At 41.7% G+C, this 19,965-nt stretch overlaps 1 protein-coding gene across 1 annotated transcript in view; it reads left to right on the forward strand.

Annotated features, from left to right (window-relative positions):
* The first annotated feature begins 450 nt into the window (after positions 1-450).
* Positions 451-19,965, forward strand: part of CNTNAP5 (contactin associated protein family member 5) — an 883,101-nt gene continuing 863,586 nt past the window's right edge. Inside the window, exon 1 of the mRNA XM_067742208.1 lies at positions 451-901. Within this exon, the coding sequence (XP_067598309.1) occupies positions 820-901 (82 nt within the window). The 5' untranslated portion in view covers positions 451-819. The remainder of the gene's footprint in view (positions 902-19,965) is intronic.

A 19,965-nucleotide genomic window follows, 5' to 3' on the forward strand; every position in this document is an offset into this window, starting at 1 on the left:
AAGTTCAATCGCGTAATTCAATAATTCAAGTCTTCCCTCTCCTCTCAAAAAAAGAAAAAAGCATCTCGTTGCCAAACTTTCCATGGGAAATTCCCTCTTGCTAATGCTTTCTGTGTTCCAACTCCTTTTAGTAACCCTTTAGCATCGTTCTTCGAAAACCTGGTTTAAATTTCGATGCCTTTATGCACTCCCCCCACACACACATTGCGGGGGGAGAGGGAGGGGAAGCCAAAGAGACGGAGGCAGAGATGGAAATGTGCGCTCCCTCCCCGGTCCCCTCCAAGTGGCCGGCGCGCACCGCAGCGCCGGCCGGCCAGGGTGGAAGGCGCCCGAGCCGGGCGAAGACCCGCCCAGGCCGCTCCTACCGGAGAGCGAGGGGCGGGCCAGGCCGGGGGCGGCGCCGCGCGCCACGCTTGCCTATAAGGAGCTGTCCGCCGCCCGGGTGCTGATTCCAGTTCTAGCTGCCGACGAGGTGCAGTCGGCGGTCGAGCAAGCTCGGCGCCTGCCGTTGCGTCGGGTCGGGGTTTGCACCTTTAAGGAGGGGGCCGAGGAGGAAGAGGCGAGCGAGGAAGGCGAGTGCTGCCGGCGGCCGTTGCGGGGACAGTACCTCCTTCCGCAGCTCCGGAGAAGCCCCCGCCACGGTTTCCGTAGAGCGTTTGGGCACGGGATGGAGTGAAGCCGCGAGTGCCTCTCCAAGGGGGGTGGGAAGGGGTCAGGCGGTGCAGAGGAGAAAGAGAGAGACAGAGAAAGAAAGAAGAAGCCGCGGCTGGCGCCTGCGAATTTGAGATTCGATTGGGAGGGACCTCTTACTCGGGGGAAATGGATTCTGGACTACGGCTGACCAGCGTTTTCACTTTGTTCTTCTCCGGCTTGTGGCATTTAGGATTAACAGCGGCAAATTGTGAGTTCCAGGAGCTGGGGGCGGGTAGGTGAGGTGGGAAACGCTGGCGTTTGGAAAGACACTCAACTGTCCAAGCGTGTTCAATTGTGTCTGCTCTGAGCAGAGGGGAAGGGGGGAAAATGCTGATTGGTGTGTTTCTATCACTCTTACCATCCCAAAAGTTAGCAGAGCTCGAAGGAGCCGGCCCCGTTGGATTTCCTGCCCTTCTCCCCGAATCGCAAAGTTCGGGGGAGAAGGGAAGATTCTCTACCCTCCGCCTCCCGTCAGCTCCGCGTTCTCTGCCTGCCTGGTCTCAGCTGGGGCTTTTCCCGAGCAGGGCCCCCGGTTCAGACTGGATGCACTGGGGGCTGAGCTTCCAGAGACAGAGATGCTCACAGCCACCGCACTCGGTGACAGAGGCTCATTTCTGAATGCGGCTGCCTCGCTCGGATTTGTAGTATGCCCAGTGCCTCACAATCCATGGCTTTCAGCTCCCTCCTAGGCAGAAGGCTCCAGTTGGGGTATCTTGCAACCAATGGTCATCGGTTTAATAGGGTTGAGAGTTTTGGCCTAAGAGTCATGGCCCGATGTAGTCAAACCACAAGATCAATGGCTGACCCTGTTATAGGAGGAAAAGCTTTGATGCGCACTCCACCCCCAAAATCTTTGTGCCAAAGAACGCATAATGAGTATGCACTAAGTGTACACTTTGTCGTCCAAGCTCTAACCTCGGCAAGTGCAGGGCATTTAATTTAATAGGCAGGAAGGCTGGACACCTGGGGATGTGCCACCTACACTGTGTATTTAAAGAACCTAGTTTGTCAAACTCGACTAAATCTCTGGAGCCATCAGAGGTTCAAGCTCAATTGCTCAGCTGCCTCTCTAGGCAGAGAAAGGGAAGTTTTTCCAGCTCTGGAAACTCCTAAATGAGAAAGAATGCAATTAAGCCGTCTGTGTTGTTTCCAAAGATGGTTTATCAAGGTTCCTCAAGCTTCTGGGCGTGCTCCCTTATCTGCTAACCCCCACCATGACCCTCAGAAATATCTAACCATATTGGAACCGTTTTGATACTATTTTTTTTTTGGACTCTGAACCATCACTGTTAGAGAAGGGTAGGAGGACCACTTACTACTTACAAGTTTCTCTACCTCACTTCCCACCCCCTTAGGTCCAAGAGGACCTTAAGTAAGAGATACTTAATCGAGGGTTATACCTCAAAGGCAGACACTTAGACAAATGTTCTTTACTGAGAATGGTCCAAAGCTGAGCCAGTGTTTCTATCTGTGATTGGAAGTTTGGGGGATCCAAAATCGATAGTTAGTGGAAATGTGTTATAAAGATTTTATTAAAGTTTGTATTCTAAGGGAGTGCTGAGGAGGTCAACCTCTTTCAAAAGGAGGAGCCAAAGGGCCTTAGTTCAGAAATTATTTCAGAGAATAGGGAGAGACAGGGTAGAATCTGCTGTTTCTCTCCTCTTCCTCCTGTCCCCACATCCTCCAGCCCCTCCTCCTCCTTTTTTTCTTTTTTTAAGTAAAATTGTTCCCATGGTGCTTTAGAAAAACATCTAAGTGGTTCAGTAAGAGGAAGTTAGGCACAGTGCTGAGTTAGTTTCTCTACTTCCTAAAACACTAGAGGTCAGTATTGTCCTAATGATGCAAAGGTGCGGCAATGAAATAGCCGTGTTTTTCCTTTAGCACATTTACCTACCTGAAAATAGTGAATATTTTGAAGATCCATGAAAGAGGGATGAGGAATAAGGGTGAAATAAATGGAACATACTCTATAGGAATATGGTTTGGGCTTCCTTATGTAGCACCTTAAGAGTGAGGAAAAAAATTATAGAATGGCTTTTTCTGTAAACTAATTGAATTATGGTTAATGTTATAATAATGCTCATAAAACCTAAACGGTATGAGTTTAAGGCTCATGCTTATCATTACTGATGCAGCAATAAAGCTAATTCTGAACATTTAAAATAAAACTTTGTGATAATGATCTTTAGTATTTCATCAGGAACAGTTTAATTTACCTGTTTCCAATCAGCATTTCAGTTGAATGCACGCTGCTTGCTAAATATTTTGGAGTCAATGTTCCTAAAGTATAATGTTAAATGTTTTTATTTTGCCAAACAAAATGTACTAATCCAGTGAACAATAGAATAGCAGCAGAAAATTACTTCTGAATTCAATCCTGGTGGTCTTTGAAACCTATGATGCAGAACCTCGAAGAAAAAAAAAAAGAACATTCTACAATTCTTCCAGACTTTTATTGTCCACTTTGACTTACTAGTTATCTACAACCCATTAACATTTAGATGCATCTAATGAGGAAAAGAAATCTCCTTTCAAATAGTCTATTTGTGTAAGCTTATAGATAATTTGGAAGATTTTTTCCCAAGATTATTATTTCTATATTTTGAAATAATACTTCAAGTCATTCATGACAGTTGTCTTGGAAATGGATTATTTACCCAAGATGCTCCATGGTATACTTGTGAACTTTGTTCAAGTAAAAACAACTTTTAATTGCTTCCATTCTTCTAATAATAATTCTTGCTGTGTGTATGTAGGATGTGTGTGTGTTTATGTGTGTGTGTGTGTGTGTTTATGTGTGTGTGTATGTGTGTTTAATTTTCTCATAATCTGAGCAAAACTTGGGAATTTAGCTGTAAGGGAAAAAAGAATGCTTACCCAATTATAGATTTTATAAGTTTCTAATTAAACACAATTAAATAAAGTTAGGTTAGAAGGCCAGCTACAGTATAGATAATATGAATCTGTGCAGAGAACATAATTACCCACCAGTAATAAAAACTCTGAAAATTCCCCAATTTCGGATTTTCAGCATATTAAATAGCTATCACACTTCCTTTGAGTTTACCCTGAGGGAATTAGTTAATTTCAAATGTAGATATGATAGGACAATGTTAAATGAGAAACCATTTTACATATAATATCAGCTCCTTTGACACAAGAAGAAACGATGTGACTTGATAGTTGGTTAAAGTGAAACCAGGAGTTTGAAATGCTAGGAGTTCTAGCCCTAGTTATGCCACAGCTAAGATGCCAAATGCCCATCAGGTGATGCATCGTTTCTGTGCTCACAGCTCAGGTATAAAATAGCAATTGAGATGTGTATCTACTTCCAAATAGAACAGCAGCTCAAATTTTACAGAGGAGATTCTTTGAATAGTAGGTACGTTGAAAGACTATTATAGTGGGAGAACTTGCATTCAAAAGATAAGAGGAATGCAGGAGACACTTAGAGGGTTGCTGTTCACTTTATTTTACAATAATTGGATGTTACATGGTTATAAAGAGCCTTCATTCTGACCAATCAGTCACTTTGGATGATCTCTAAACATCTTATCTCTTTGTTGCTACATATTAGGTTCACACAGATAACAGCCTTGAGAGAGAAATAAAAAACTCTTTACCCCTTTCATCACAGGCAGAACTTTATCGAAAATATAGGAAAATGTCAATCATCTTCCTAAAGATCTTCAAATAAAGAGATGCACTGTACCTTGAGTTATCTGAAGCTTACACACAAACACAATCAATACGTAATATTATAAATAAACAAACATCAGATTATCTTCAGCAGGAAGCTGTTTGCGGTATACTTTTTGTGGCATTTATGGCCAACCGAAGTGAAAGAAGCATTATAATGCTCGTTTGGAAGAGTCCTGAAGATTTTCCCATGGTTGAATGGGCTTGTCTTTCACCATCCATACGAACTCTCTTGGCTTTCTGTCTGTATAGTCCCCGTCTCCAAACCAGATTCATATTTCCACAACTGAAAAATATGAACAGCTAGACTAGCAATTTTCACACAAGAGTATAGACTTATAAGAAAGTTAGGTTCTATAAGAATCACCTTACTCACCGCCACCTCTTATTCTCATTCTAATGAATGACTGTCTTCTAAGTTGTAGTTTTCTTTTTTCCCCGCCCCTCTTGCCTTTTCTTTCTTTAGTGGGACCTAGATTGCCTTACTTTTCAGTGTCCATTTGTTACAAAACAAAATAACGTGATATCGTTTGCAATGTTCCTAAAGCCTTTAGTTGGTGAACCAAAGCCCTTTATCTTACGTGCCAGAACTCTGCTGAAATATGACCTATATATACAAAGCTAATTATCCTTGTCATATAGGACAGTGAGGAGATGCTCTAGTTACCTGAAAGGCCAGAATACAAAAGTCATTCACTCAATAAGGCTTTATTTTGAAGCTTCAGTGTACTCCTTTGGAGCCTAATGACATTTTTTTAATTCATCAGGGAAACTGTCTTTATTCATCAAAATTCTGACACTTTCTGGCAGATGTCCTTATAAATGTTATTGACTTATCCTAATGATGTTGGTGTATTAAGAAGTTGGATCAAATGATTATTGAGGTCTTATTTGTCCCAATACATTTTTGTCTTTAACAGTTGATGTTGCCTACTGGTCATTCCATTTGGATACTTCTGGGATAATTGTGCTCAAAATTGTTAAGCAATTATATTTAGAATAACAACTTAATAGGGTTTTAATTCCTACTAACTGCTATGCACTTTGTATCTCTCACGCCACGTGCCGTGTTTGCATAATTTGACAAGGCAGCACAGCCAGGTAGACTTTATTAAATCGGGTTTACAGATGACTAAATTTAAGGTTAATCGAAGTTAATAAATTTCCCAGGATCATAAAGCTAAGCAATGAAAAAATATTTAGGATCTGGACCTATATCTATCTATTTCCAAAGATCAGAGTCTTTGCAAGATATGAAATTAATTCCCATGCATTCTGATGGGGTCTGTGTGTGAGCATCTGTAGAACGTTGCCTTGGGATCTCTGTGGTTAGTCTCTGCAGTCTATCCATAGCAAAGGGCATGGAGGCAGCCGCTTCCACAAGAACCAACTCCTGAGTTATACCTTCAAAAAACAACCAAACAATTGGAATCTAGATTTGATGCAACATGCCGACCATCACAATGGTCAAAGATAGGAAGCCTCATATCTGGAGGAGCACCAGATGTTTTTTCTTCTACAAGTTTGAGTTTAAAACTTGATAAGGAAAGGGCATAAGCTTGCTGAAGATTTGTGACCACACACACACAACAATGCCATAAAAGGTGCCTCTGCTGGCGTCATGTCTTGTAAGTCTATAGATGCCAGACCAAACATATTAATTATCAATAAATAGCAGGTATGAGCTTCCTTTCTCAGCAGAAGGCTGGTCCTGAATGGGCTCTGCCTCATACTCTAAGTTTCATCCCAGTCACCCTCCCACATTGCCTTATTTCCAGTTTATGGAACTCCGCCGTCCAAAACGAGCCATGTTTTCTCACATCTCCTTGCATTTATTTACATATGCCGTCTGCTTGGTCTAGAATGCCCTTTCACATTTTTATCTTCTGTCACTTTCTCCATCCTCCTCTCCCCCAACAAACACACTTTCCCCAGGCTGGGTCAAATGTCTCTTTATATTACTACTATATTTCCATAACACTTCTTATAGTCCTTGTCTCCCCAACTAGATGCACATTTCCCTGATTATCATATTTTATTTGAATGTCTGCAGTCAGTATCTAAAATACTGGGCAAATGCATGGATGAGAGGGTAAATGAATGGGTTCCAACTAAAATTTTTCATTTCTAAACTAAGATCCTTCTATGGTCCAGCTGCTAGAATCTTTTAAAATGTATTTGTTTTACGGGTTTTTTTTTTTTCAAGTGACAAGTATTACCTATTCTAGTTTTGAAAATGTTAAGAAGATGTTAGCATGTGTAGCTTTTAAGTGAAAGAACAGAAGTTTAGATAATTTGACTGGATATGGAGCTGATAAATGGACCCCTGCCTTTACACAGGGCTGAACATTTCCATGAGTTTGCTGGCATGATCTTATTTCTGTGTCAAATGGCTACTTGTTCCTAAACGAGAAAGTCTCTCCATTCATTTGACCTCAGTACCAATTTTGAGCTAATTTTACTAACTTGCTTTTGCAATTTTAATGAGTGTTTCTTATATAGTCTGAAAATACACAAATATATATTGCTATAAAAGTCCTTCTTCATAGCCCAGGGTCAGTATAAAGAGGAAACGTTTATTTAATGGGGCTTTAGTCATAAATTACTGGAAAGATCTTATTTAATTGCAAACCTACAACACTGCCTGATAACATAATCCTGAGTCTCTGATGTCATCTTCTTAAGCTGTGGTTGGGAGAAGATTTAAGTGTTAAGCATATGTGTGTGTTACATATTTGAAAAACTTGTTGAAGAAATGAATTCCAATGAAAGGTTCTCTTTCTTAAAGTCAAGTTTTCTATGAAGCTGGAGAAATAAAGATGCATAAGAAGATAGAGTCCATGACCCCAAGGAACTTTGAACATGAGCAGCCAGAAAAATAAATCTTTAATCACATCAAAGTGATAAATGATATAATGAATGTAAGCGCAGAGTGTAATGTAAGGCACAGGTGAGCATCTCACCTGGCTGGGGCATCAAGGCAGGCTATCTGAGGGAAACAGAGACTTAAAGTCAAATTTTCCAGCTGGGGAAAGGAGGGGAGGTTATTACAGGCTTTCCGTGTTGTGGTGACTACTTGTAAGAGTGGTTCGTAGGCATAGGGGTAGAATGAGAAACTAGACATCTAGCTAAACATGGGAGTCTTTGATTTTTACTGTTATAACTACGGAGAGTCATCAAAGGATTTTGCACATGTAATTAGATAATACTAATCAGATTTTTGTTTTTAAAAAAATCGCTGTGTGAAGGATAGATTAAAACGGGCGAAGACTAGTAGTAAGAAAGCCAGGGAAGAGCTTATTACATTAACTCAGGTGATAATTAATAAGGGCCTAAGGAAGAAAGTTTCAGAATCTGCAGAGGTCATAAAGAATCAGAAAGAAAATCATGAGCCATGTCAATTCAAACCCTAGGAATCTATGAGCTAGTAAACTCACAGAAGGCACAGATTTGTGGTTAAAATGTATTCTGTAGCTTCTCCCATTGTTTTTGACAAATGAGAGTTATAGATGGTAGAAAAGGTGCTCTGTTTTCTGAAAAGAAGTTCTTCTCAGGGAATACCAAACGACCATATTCTCAGTGCAGTATACTTCATATTTGCATGACACCATACAGCCCATGCTGTCTGTATCCATCATCCTGATGCATCTTGTAGTCTGTAAATTATGCTGGTTTTTGTCAGCAGAGTGAGAACTAGTCATTAAGGATGATGCAATTAAATCTCAGCGTCCCATTCTCATCCCCCCTCTGGCAGGGGGGTAAACTAGGGATCATTACTACTATCAGAGGTCGCTCCGTGGAAAAACAAACAGGGGAAGTTGGGTAAGCCATGTTGATTTGCCATCATTGGTAATTGATTTGCTGTCATAAATTCCATGTCTCTACATTTCTAATTGCTTTTGTGCATATTCTTGGGGGGTTGATTAATGCCATCTGTTCCGTGGATCAGCTGAAGTGATTGAGTTTTAAAGGACGACAACAGCAATGTTGAAGATAGAAAGTGAAGGAAAATGCCAAAACACAGCTCGTGGTGTATATTATTTTTAACTTTCCACCTTTGGAAGCAGATATATCCTTCTGAAGACTGTCCAAGGCAAATAGCAGTCTAAAGAGATTTGCCTAACAGACAGATGCTTGTAGGTGTGAGTCTAGGCTACTGTTTGATGAATATATATGTTCAGTTCCCTTTCCACCCTCCTCCCCTCCCTCCCATTCTTCCTTCCTTTCCCCTTGCTTCCTCCCTTCCTCCCTTCCTCTTGGTTTTCCTCCTTCTCTTCCCCACTCCACTCTCGGTTATGTGGCCATGTATTTTGGGTATTACCATTGGCTTTTGCCTGATTATGTTAAGGTGGGAAAAGAAGGGAGAAAAACGTCTGTTGGATTCTGGTGCTGCCTTGCATGTGGGCACAGTAACCAAATGTGAAACCTCCATCAAGACCTATTCTAAGGGCAGTCCTGACAGAGATCTGCCACCCACTGCACTTGGGAAAGCCCACTGGATTCCAACGCCCTCACCCCATCTGTCCCCAAACAACTCTTCTGTTAACTCCATTAGTCCCTGAATCTGTAGATGTGAGAAGAAGCCTTTCAATTCATACAGAGAAGCCCTAAGACACAGAGCCTCACTGGGAAAGAAAATGTAGGAATTTAAATCTGTACTGAACTCCGCTGGACTGAGAGAAACAGACCTTTTCCAAAAGAAACGTTTCTAGAAGAGATAGAGCTGGGTGTTTGAAGGAGGGGAAGAGAATGTTCTGAGTTGGGGAAAGGCAAAGTAGAGGAATGTTTAGAATGTCCAAAAAAGTGTTACCAACTTCCTGGTTTTGACCAGACTGACCCTCTGTATTACAAGGGTGAACGTATTATACAACAGGTGGGCAATGGGGAGGTGACAGAGGACAGTAGAAAGGGCATAGGTCACACAATTCTGGGTTGATGTTACTCTCACTCAGTGAGTATTTCCTATGGATACTAACATGAGCCTTATAGAATCAGTGTAAGTATAACCTGAGTAACTCAGTATAAATCACACATGACGTGGGAATTCAATAATTAGGCTTGTTACAATTAACAATGAACCTCAACATGGATTCTCTCAAAATCAGTTACAATAGCCATCAAGGCAGGGACAACTACATTTCCATTCTTTTTTTTTTTTTTAACATCTTTATTGGAGTATAATTGCTTTACAATTGTGTGTTAGTTTCTGCTTTATAACAAAGTGAATCAGCTATGCATATACATATGTTCCCATATCTCTTCCCTCTTGCGTCTCCCTCCCTCCCACCCTCCCTATCCGATGGAGGGGCTCACTCTCCCTTCACCACAGGGCTGAGGGATTGCCGAGGCAGATGGAAACATTCTCATTTTAACTCTGATGTCAGGGGGACTGTGGGCAGAATCAGTCCTTACCTTACAGAGACACGTGACTGTCTGGGTTCCTCACTTAATTCCTGGGCTCTGTCATGGTGTGATCAGGTATGATCCCTGCCTCTGGACTTTGGCCAGTGAACCTCACAAGGGGAGTGGAGAAAAGAGCTTCCTCTAGAAAAGTAAGGAGCATGTCCCCTCCAGAAAACCCTGGCAGAAGGTGTCAGCCTTAGGGAGAAGCATCCTTGAACAGACCTTGAGAAAAAAATCAGTGAACCCGAGCAGAAGTATATGTAGTGTTCCCAGTATCCTAAGCTCTCCATTTGCAGGAGACTCGGGCAGAGGGAAGTTAAATCCGAAGTTTCAGAGAGCTGTGCTTTCCTTCTGGGTATTGCTGAAGGCTGCTTTTGGTGGATACATAGTACAAGTGTTCTCTTGTTCTTGTAAATGTTGGGTTAAAATCAGGTACTGCTACAATGCCCCATGCATTATTAATGCTAAGCCCCCTTCAAATGCATCATTCTTTCATTCAAAAATACTTATGAAATGGCTACTGTGCACTTATTTCTCCGTACATTCGTGAAAGCCTACTGTTCATTGAAAATCAGTTGATAAGGGGGAGATCTGGATTGCTGTTCACATAGTCCAGAAACAACAACAACAAAAGATAGTAGTATCTCTTCAAATCAAAGCCATGACACCGGGGTCCTCCACTCTAGTCCTGCTCATGGTATTAAGCACCTCTTTCCTCTTCCTGAGTCTTTTCTCTTGCTTCCTTATCTTCAATGTCTCTTCTCCTTCACTCCAATTTGCCTTCTTTTTATTAATTAATTATTTTTGCTGTGTTGGATCTTCGTTTCTGTGCGAGGGATTTCTCTAGTTGTGGCAGGCGGGGGCCACTCTTCATCGCGGTACGTGGGCCTCTCACTATCGTGGCCTCTCCTTTTGTGGAGCACAGGCTCCAGACGCGCAGGCTCAGTAGTGGTGGCTCACAGGCCTAGCGGCTCTGTGGCATGTGGGATCTTTCCGGACCAGGGCTCGAACCCGTGTCCCCTGCATTAGCAGGCAGATTCTCAACCACTGCGCCACCAGGGAAGCCCTTGCCTTCTTTTTGATGCTCCTTCCTTTTCTTCCTTCTTCCCACCTCCTTCCCTTCCCCATGTTCTTCTACTTCTGTCCCCTCCCTGTCTCTCTTCTGCACCTCTCTCTCTCTTTTCTCTCCCCCTTCCTTCACTCTGCCTGTTTCAATTAACATTTAGTAAATGACTTCTTTTTTATTGTTTTATGGCCGAGGCTAATCCTTTTTAAACTTTGCCATTGAAGTGCTGCTTGATGGAAAAAAGAGTGCAAGGAACCCAGGGGAGTCCGAAAGCTCATCTTCACGTGGCCGCTGAAGCATGTAATTTCTTGAATTTTTGTCTTAAACACTCAGACAGATTTGCATTCTGCTCCCTATTACTTCCATGTGTATATTATGAGGAAAATATTTTCCCACAATCTTTATTAAAAATTGATGAGCAAAATTGATTCACTTAACCCATGTAAAGGGCCACATACACCCAGGGACACAGGCCTAAGCTTTTTGGTTCTTTCCCCCTATTTACACCTTCTAGGATTCCTATATGAACGAGAACAACTTCCCTGTCTCTTCTCTCATCTTGGAACAGGAAGCTTCCTTTCCCATCAACTGTGCCCGGTCTGTGGGCTGCAGATTATGCTTAATCGATAATGGGAGGTAAGAAGAGCTTATCAATTCACAGGAGGAAAGGAAACCCACAAGTCCACTTGGTGAAATGGGGCTTTTGGGAGGGGCTGTGGGTAAGAAGTCTGCTCAGCCCCACTCCAAGTCTGCACCACACTCCATGGCAGTCACCTGGCGACGCGCTGCCCCATGCACAGAGCTTACCTTTGAGTAAATGAGCCCTACCAGGTTACAGGATTGGGGTCAACGAGGGCAGATTGTTTTCTGATTGGAGACAGGCTGAGCTCACCAGGATATTAAAAGAGAGATTAATGCCTCTCCTTCTACAACAATCAGGGACCGTTCGACACAGTCACAAGAAATGAAACCAGCAGATTGGAATGTCAGAGCATTGGAGATGAGAGATAAAGTTAAGTGATGTGTTTCTTCCCTGGAAGGGCTTCCAAACATACACCTCATGCTAGGGGTGGTACCTGATGGGCTCATTCTGTTCCTCCCCACAGTTTGATGTGATAGTTTTCCTCCTCCCCATTCTAGGGTGAGCATGTGCCAGCTTGGACCATCAGGTGATTTACCCAGGAGCAAATAGCTTGCAGGTTGTCACCCTAGGATGATAATGCACATTTCCCTGATTCCAGAGTCCATTACTCTGTTACATTCTATCTGCCATTCCCTTGAACCCAAAGCTAAGGCTGAGCTGTTCTTGAACTTGAGATGATCAACCTTGCAGACCTTCTCTCTGACCCAGGATGAGAAATGCCTTATCAGTCTAGACCCACAGATTCCTCCCCCATGCGCAGGTCATCTTATTCTAACCTTGCAGGCAGCACTTCCCCCATAACTCGAAATCCCTGTGGCAAACCGTTCCTGTAAGTCTGGCTGGTTGTAAAACTTGGTTGTCTTACTCGCTAAAGCCTTTACCGTTAAGGCTCTGTGCCCATCACTAGTGCCCTTGTGGATTCCACGATTAGTGTCCACTGTTAGTGTTTCATGCTCCCTAGAGACCTTCCTCTCTAAGTACAGTATTTTCATCACTCCATCCTACTGTACCCCTCCTAGATTTTGTAAGATAGATGTTCTGTTTTATTGTTTGTTTGTTTGTTTTAAAGTTGGTGCTAATAAGAAAACCCCTCTGTGTGATACTTCGATAATATGTTCTAATAAGGCAAGGACTGGCTTGCATTCAGATCTGTTTTCTGTCTTCGGGCTGCAGAGTTCAACCCATATCCAGCCCCTAACCTCCTTTCACCCAGTGGGGATAGATGGGAGGAAGGGTTTTGAACAAGCATATGCTGAATACCGTTACTCTCCACTGCAGATGAGGTCCCATGATGAGCATGTGCTCTGCGGGCCTCAGAGAGTCTGCTTGGCAGAGAAAGGCCACCCCGCACTGCGTCCAACTTTCTTTCGTCGCCAGCTGCTCGGAAAGCCAGACCCAGGAATTCTGTGCTTTATTCTCCAGCTCCCCTGCCTTTGTCCCTTCGACCTGGGCTATTGTTTGGCTGAGTTGTGAGGTCTCTGTGTCGCCTTGGTCCTCTTTTTCAGCTATTTACGTGTCTCAGTGGACCTTCTTGCTTAGGTTTGAAGAGGCTGAGTGATTTGTTCAATGGTCAGCACACTCACAGCTTTGCATCTGTTCCTCCATCCATGGCTGCCATCAGGAAAGGACGTGGCAGATCCCAAAGTCATTCACACTGACTGAGGAAAAGAATCAGTGCAGTGTTCTAGCTCTCAGAAAGAACGAGTGCTCCAAGAAATAAGACCTTAAATATTTAAACTTATTTTAGGAGGAGAATGTTTTGGTTTCTAAAATGAAGTCTTATGCAGAATTTCTATGTAAAATAAATTACACATATGGCGGCTTTGGGGGAAATGGGGAGAGGAGATGCAGAATCCTGTCACTCAACTGACTCTCCTCTCTCTGATTCTTCATGGAAGTACCACACAAAGCCTTCTGCCTTACCTGTAATTGTAGGAATCTCCAAGTTTATAATTTCATGCAAAGGTGATTAGGCATACGATGGTTTTAGGACAAGTGGGGGTGGTGGCCTCAATGGTGACCAACACTTGGCTGGTGTGAAGCAGCAAGGCCACCCTGGGTGCTTGCCACCTACATCTGGTATGTTTGCATCAGTTGATGACCTGATGTGGAGGTTATTAAATATTTTAAATATTACCTCTGTCCAGGTGCCCATTTTTAACCCTTTAAAAGTCTGTTTTTGTCTTGTTGCTATTTTATATAAGTCTCAGGGCAAGGGCATCTTATTGGCATTTAGAGATTTGAAAAGATAGTAGCTTGTCAAACAAATGCGTCCTCATTTTGATCTTCTTAATGTGAATAGGTTAAAAAAAGATTATCTTATGAAGGTCCTTGAATTATCCACCTCCATCCCAGATATTCCCTTTTGAGCATTTTTTACTTTATTTTTTATTGAATACAGTTGATTTACAATGCTGTATTAGATTCTCCTGTACAGCAAAGGGATTCAGATATACATATACATTCTTGTTCATCACCAGATACTGAATATAGTTCCCTGTGCTATACAGTAGGAACTTGTTGTTTAGCTATTCTCTACACAATAGTTTGCACCTGCTAATCCCAAACTCCCAATCCATCCCTTTCCCACCCCCCTCCCCCTTGGCAGCAATAAGTCTGTTCTCTGTGTCTGTCAGAATGGCCATCATTAAAATGTCCACAAATAACAAATGCTGGAGAGGGTGTGGAGGAAAGGGAACCCTCCAAAACTGTTGGTGGGAATGTAAGTTGGTGCAGCCACTATGGAAAACAGTATGGAGGTCCCTCAAAAAACTAAAAAAATAGAGCTACCATATGATCAAGCAATCCAACTCCTGGGCATATGTCTGGAGAAAACTATAATTCAAAAAAGATACATGTGCCCCTTTGACCTTTTCAAAAGAAGGGGATTTCATGTTGGCCATACAGTGAATGGCAAAATAACTACTTGATAAACTGAATTAAAGTACAGACAGGTTAAGTGAAAGCCAAGTACAGACAGCGTGCCTGGTTTAGGGACAGTACAGGGACAGAGAGCTAGCATACAGCTGAATGCACCCTCCGTCATCTCAGGTCTGTATCTCCTAACTTTCATGAGCTCCTCTCAGTGTTCCCTAATGTTAATGAATGTGACTAGACATGGTGAAAGTGCACACACGAAATTAAGTTGTGGCCTATCTGGATTCAATCTTGGTTTCTGGTTCTGGCTGGAGTGTTAATTGTCAGCATATGCTTGCATGTTTGCTTAGTGTACCATTCAGGCGGAAGATCTAAATAGACATTTCACAAAGGAAGACATACAGGTGGCCAAGAGGCACATGAAAAGAGGCTCAACATCACTAATCATTAGAGAAATGCAAATCAAAACTACAATGAGTATCACCTCACACATGTCAGGATGGCCATCATCAAAAAATCAAGAAACAGGGGCTTCCCAGGTGACGCAGTGGTTGGGAGTCCGCCTGCCGATGCAGGGGACATGGGTTCGTGCCCCAGTCCGGGAGGATCCCACATACGGCAGAGCAGCTGGGCCCATGAGCCATGGCCGCTGAGCCTGCGCGTCCGGAGCCTGTGCTCCACAACGGAAGAGGCCACAACAGTGAGAGGCCCGCATACCGAAAAAAAAAAAATCAAGAAACAATAAATGCCGGAGAAGGTGTGGTGAAAAGGGAACCCTCTTGCACTGTTGGTGGGAATGTAAATTGATACAGCCACTATGGAGAACAGTAAGGAGGTTCCTTAAAAAACTAAAAATAGAACTATCATATGACCCAGCAATCCCACTACTGGGCATATATCCTGAGAAAACCATAATTCAAAAAGAGTCATGGGCTTCCCTGGTGGTGCAGTGGTTGAGAATCTGCCTGCTGATGCAGGAGACACGGGTTCGAGCCCTGGTCTGGGAGGATCCCACATGCCGCAGAGCAGCTGGGCCCATGATCCACAACTACTGAGCCTGCGTGTCTGGAGCCTGTGCTCCGCAACAAGAAAGGCTGCAATAGTGAGAGGCCCGCGCACTGCGAAGAAGAGTGGCCCCCGCTTCCCACAACTAGAGAAAGCCCTCGCACAGAAACGAAGACCCAACACAGCAAAAATAAATAAATAAATTTTAAAAAAAAGTCACATACCACAATGTTCATTGCAGCACTATTTACAATGGCTAGGACATGGAAGCAACCTAAATGTCCATCGACAGATGAATAGATAAATAAGGTGTGGCACATATATACAATGGAATATTACTCAGCCATAAAAAGAAACGAAATTGAGTTACTTGTAGTGAGGTGGATGGACCTAGAGTCTGTCCTACAGAGTGAAGTAAGTCAGAAAAACAAATATCGTATGCTAACGCATATATATGGAATCTAAAAACAATGGTACTGATGAACCTAGTGGCAGGGCAGGAATAAAGACGCAGACATAGAGAATGGACTTGAGGACATGGAGTGGGGAGGGGGAAGCTGGGGTGAAGTGAGAGAAACATCAGCATATGTACACTACGAAACGTAAAATAGATAGCTAGTAGGAAGCAGCCGCATAGCACAGGGAGATCAGCTCGGTGCTTTGTGACGACCTAGAGGAGTGGGATTGGGAGGGTGGGAGGGAGGTGCAAGAGGGAGGAGATATGGGGATATATGTATGCATATGGCTGATTCACTCTGTTGTACAACAGAAACTAACACAGCATTGTAAAGCAATTATACTCCAATAAAGATGTTTAAAAAAAAAAGAAAATCACGTTGCATTGACGTCTACACTGTACTCACATATGAGTGAACTCCAAATACTCCTGCTCTGCATTCTTTTTTTTTCATTGGACCTATTGCTTTATTTAATTTAATTAATTAATTAATTTATTTATTTTTCGGGCTGTGCCACGCAGCTTACAGGATCTTAGTTCCCCAACCAGGGATTGAACCCAGGCCAACGGCAGTGAAAGTGCCAAGTGCTAACCACTGGACGGCCAGGGAATTCTCTGCTCTGCATTCTTAATAAAATTGAAAATAATACGTAATTTATAATACTATATATACACACATATATACATGTACACATACACACACATATATATAATAAATTTGAGATGTGATTAGTTTTCTTTCATGGTTAATATGCCAGGTAGAATTTTACATGTGTATACACTCTACATGAACTACTTGTTCTGGAAAAAGTCAAAATTTATTATCCCCCAAGGTCAGTACTGACTTGGGTGTCACCTTTGTGAATATTTACCTCTCTAGATAATGAATTGAAATGGGCATTTGGATGGAAATTAATATCTATATACTTTCTGCAATCAAATGTGTTTTGCCACGAGAATAAATAAATGCTGTTGGGAGGCATGCAGACGTGTCCCACTGTGGAGACTCTGTTTCAGGGTGACGTTCAGTAAGCATCCTTTGCATTCTGATTTATGGTGAGTTTGGTTTTTTTATAGTTCTTTCACATGACTCTTTTACCTAATGGACAGAATACAAAACTTCAAACATATTCAGCTTGACATTTCAGTAACATAATCAGGAGATAATGATACGTGAGCATATGGGTAATAAGTACACATGGGATTAATGAGCAACTTGGCCTTGGGATTTATTTAGGACACGCTACTGTTACCTGAGAAACACAGAGCTCCTTCAACAGTGATCTAATTCAGTGAAGAATACAGGAAGAAACATAAAATTACAAAGTGTTTCCTTTGGTTTTGAGCTATTGACTTATTGTTTTGAAAAGAACCTTATGATGTGTCATGTGTTTTGGAGACATGATATATATGTCTGTGTGTGTGTGTGTGTATGTATGTATTTGTACATTGCTCACATCTTTCTTAACAAAAGTCAGTGTCTCACACATATCCAGGCATCTTTTAATATATCAAACCAATTTGAAATTCTTTCTAAAATTGTGAGTCTACAATAGAGATATTCCCTGTTGTACTTTCATCACTGTTTTGCGGTATTAAGTAGCAATATATATCTATATCTATATCTATCTATCTATCTATCTATCTATCTATATATATATATGTTCTGGCTTAAAAAGAACTGGTAAGACATTTAAATGAAAGTATAGTTGTGACAGGTGCTGTGTGCTGTTATATATGCACGGTATGTACATATGCTTTTCTCTACCAGTGTCCACACACATTGCATTCTTGGTTTTGTCACTTATAAACAAGACAGATTACTTTAGATGTCATGTCAACAAATCTTTTCTAGCTGTTAATGGTCTGATGAAAGACCTGGACTTAGGAAAGAATATTATAATTAAGTCCAGACTGTGGCTTCGTAGTCAAGGGACTAAACCACTGTGAAAATTCATTAGTAAAGTTAGTCCGAGAAACATCTGAGCAAGTGAAAAATCTCAATTCAAGGGGAGAACGTATAACTCAACTGATGCTCTCACCCTTGTTGATACATTGTCTGGGGTAAAGATTTCTATGTTTTCTGGATAAATATCCATTTTTGTTGGAAAATTCAATTTGACTTATTGGGTTCCTATAGCTAAGTGTTGTGAGTCTTTATTGGGGAAACGATGTCATTTGGTGTATGGGAAAATAAAAGTACCTTGCTTGATAGCCAGTGAAAGTCCCATTTTACACACCACCCAAATCTCATGCCACATTAGAAATGAAAGCCAAGATGGCACCTTGCTTCTTGTGCTGGGAAGGTATGATTCCCGGAAGAAGCCTAAAGACATTGGGAGGTTTCTTTGTCCATATTTGCATGTACACGTGCACACATATGTGTTCAGTGCCTATTAATTTAGCTTGGGCTTCTCTTTTAAAACAAATTAAACCTGGTATTAAATCAGTTGTTCTCAAGTGGAAATGCTTTTGCCCCAGGGGACATTTGGCAATGTCTGGAGATGTGTTGTCACAACTGGGGGCTTGCTACTAGCATCTAGTTGGTAGAATCCAGGGATGTTAGTAAACACCCAATAATGGACAGGAATGCACCCTACAACAGATAACTATCAGCCCAAAATGTCAAGATAGCCAAAGTCAGAGAAACCCTGTTTCAGCTGTCAGTCATTTATGGATCATCATGTATTAATTTAAAAAAATGCCCGACACACATACACATACAAACACACACACACACACACACACAACTTCCTTCTAACATCTAGTCTTGTAGAAGGATGTTTAGAGTAGAAGAAGATATACATCCGGTCTTGATTTTGCCACTTACTGGCCGTGTGACTTTGTGCTCATCGTTCCACATTTTTCCCAAATATGGGTGATGATATCCACACTGACTACCAGCTGTTGTGAATAAGAAATGAGATAAGGCGTGTCTTTGGAGAAGCTGTATACATATATTTTTGTTATATTGATACTTATTAGAATTTTTATTGTTTAGAGGAGTCATGTCCTGGCTGGACTGTCCCTAAGACTTTACACAAACAAGAGATGACAGGGGTGCTGTAGGCACAATGTGAAGTGGGACCAAGGGGACGTGACCTGGACTGGGAGTTGGAAAGGTCCATTTCACACCATTTTTCAGCAAATTCCTGAGGACAGCAACCCCATTTCTCTTGGTCTTCTTATCTCTTCTTTTCCTTTATTATTCTGATGACATGATTCTTCCTCCTCAGACTTCCCACCATCATCTGCCCCTGTTTTGTACATATTCTACTTTGTCAGTGATGTATGTGTAAAATATAATGTACAGAATGGGACAGTCATTCCTCCATATATGTTATTCCTGATTGTGGGGACCACAGTGTGATGGCCATAAAAAACCCTGGGTGGCAGAGGAGATACGGGAAGGTTTTATAACCACATAAACCCTTAAGTCTAAAATGAATCAAGCTGGATGTCACCAAAGAGATGTTTAAAGGCCATTATTGTCTCTTTTTTTCCTCCCACTTGCTGTTTTCACTTAATTAGCCCACAACTGATATAAATGGTTCTCCTCACTTTGCTCAAGGGTATCTTGCAAAATTTCATCTTGGTGGTTTCTCCTAAATTGAGTGAACTATGAACTTTCATCTTCCTTCTATCTACACAGATCTTCCCCCATGGTCCAGTTCCAGCCCTCTCTTCTCTAGTCTTAATTACTCTTGCTTTCCTCTAAACTCTTAAAGTCTATACATTATAAATTACATCTTTAAGCTCTTAATTACATACTGCCTTTTATTGGCCTCTTTCTTTTCATTCAGAATTCGTCCAATTACAATTCAATGTGAAGAACTGCAGTTTGTATAGTCTCTTTGCATATATTACAAAATATGATATTGTATAGTCTCTTTGTATATATTAATAGTAATATAATAGTAATAGTAGCTACCACTATTGACTGTTTACTGTGTATTAGACCTTGTCGTTCACATACATTACTGCTACTTTACGCCACAAATTTATGTGGTTAATATTTTTTAAACTGAGGTTTAGAGAGGCTAAGTAATCTGCCCAAGTCCATACCTCTATGAAGTTGACCTTTGATCCAACCCTGGTTTCTGATTCCAAACAACTATGTTC

The sequence above is a fragment of the Pseudorca crassidens genome, chromosome 6, assembly GCF_039906515.1.
Source record: "Pseudorca crassidens isolate mPseCra1 chromosome 6, mPseCra1.hap1, whole genome shotgun sequence".
Classification (NCBI taxonomy): Eukaryota; Metazoa; Chordata; class Mammalia; order Artiodactyla; family Delphinidae; genus Pseudorca; species Pseudorca crassidens.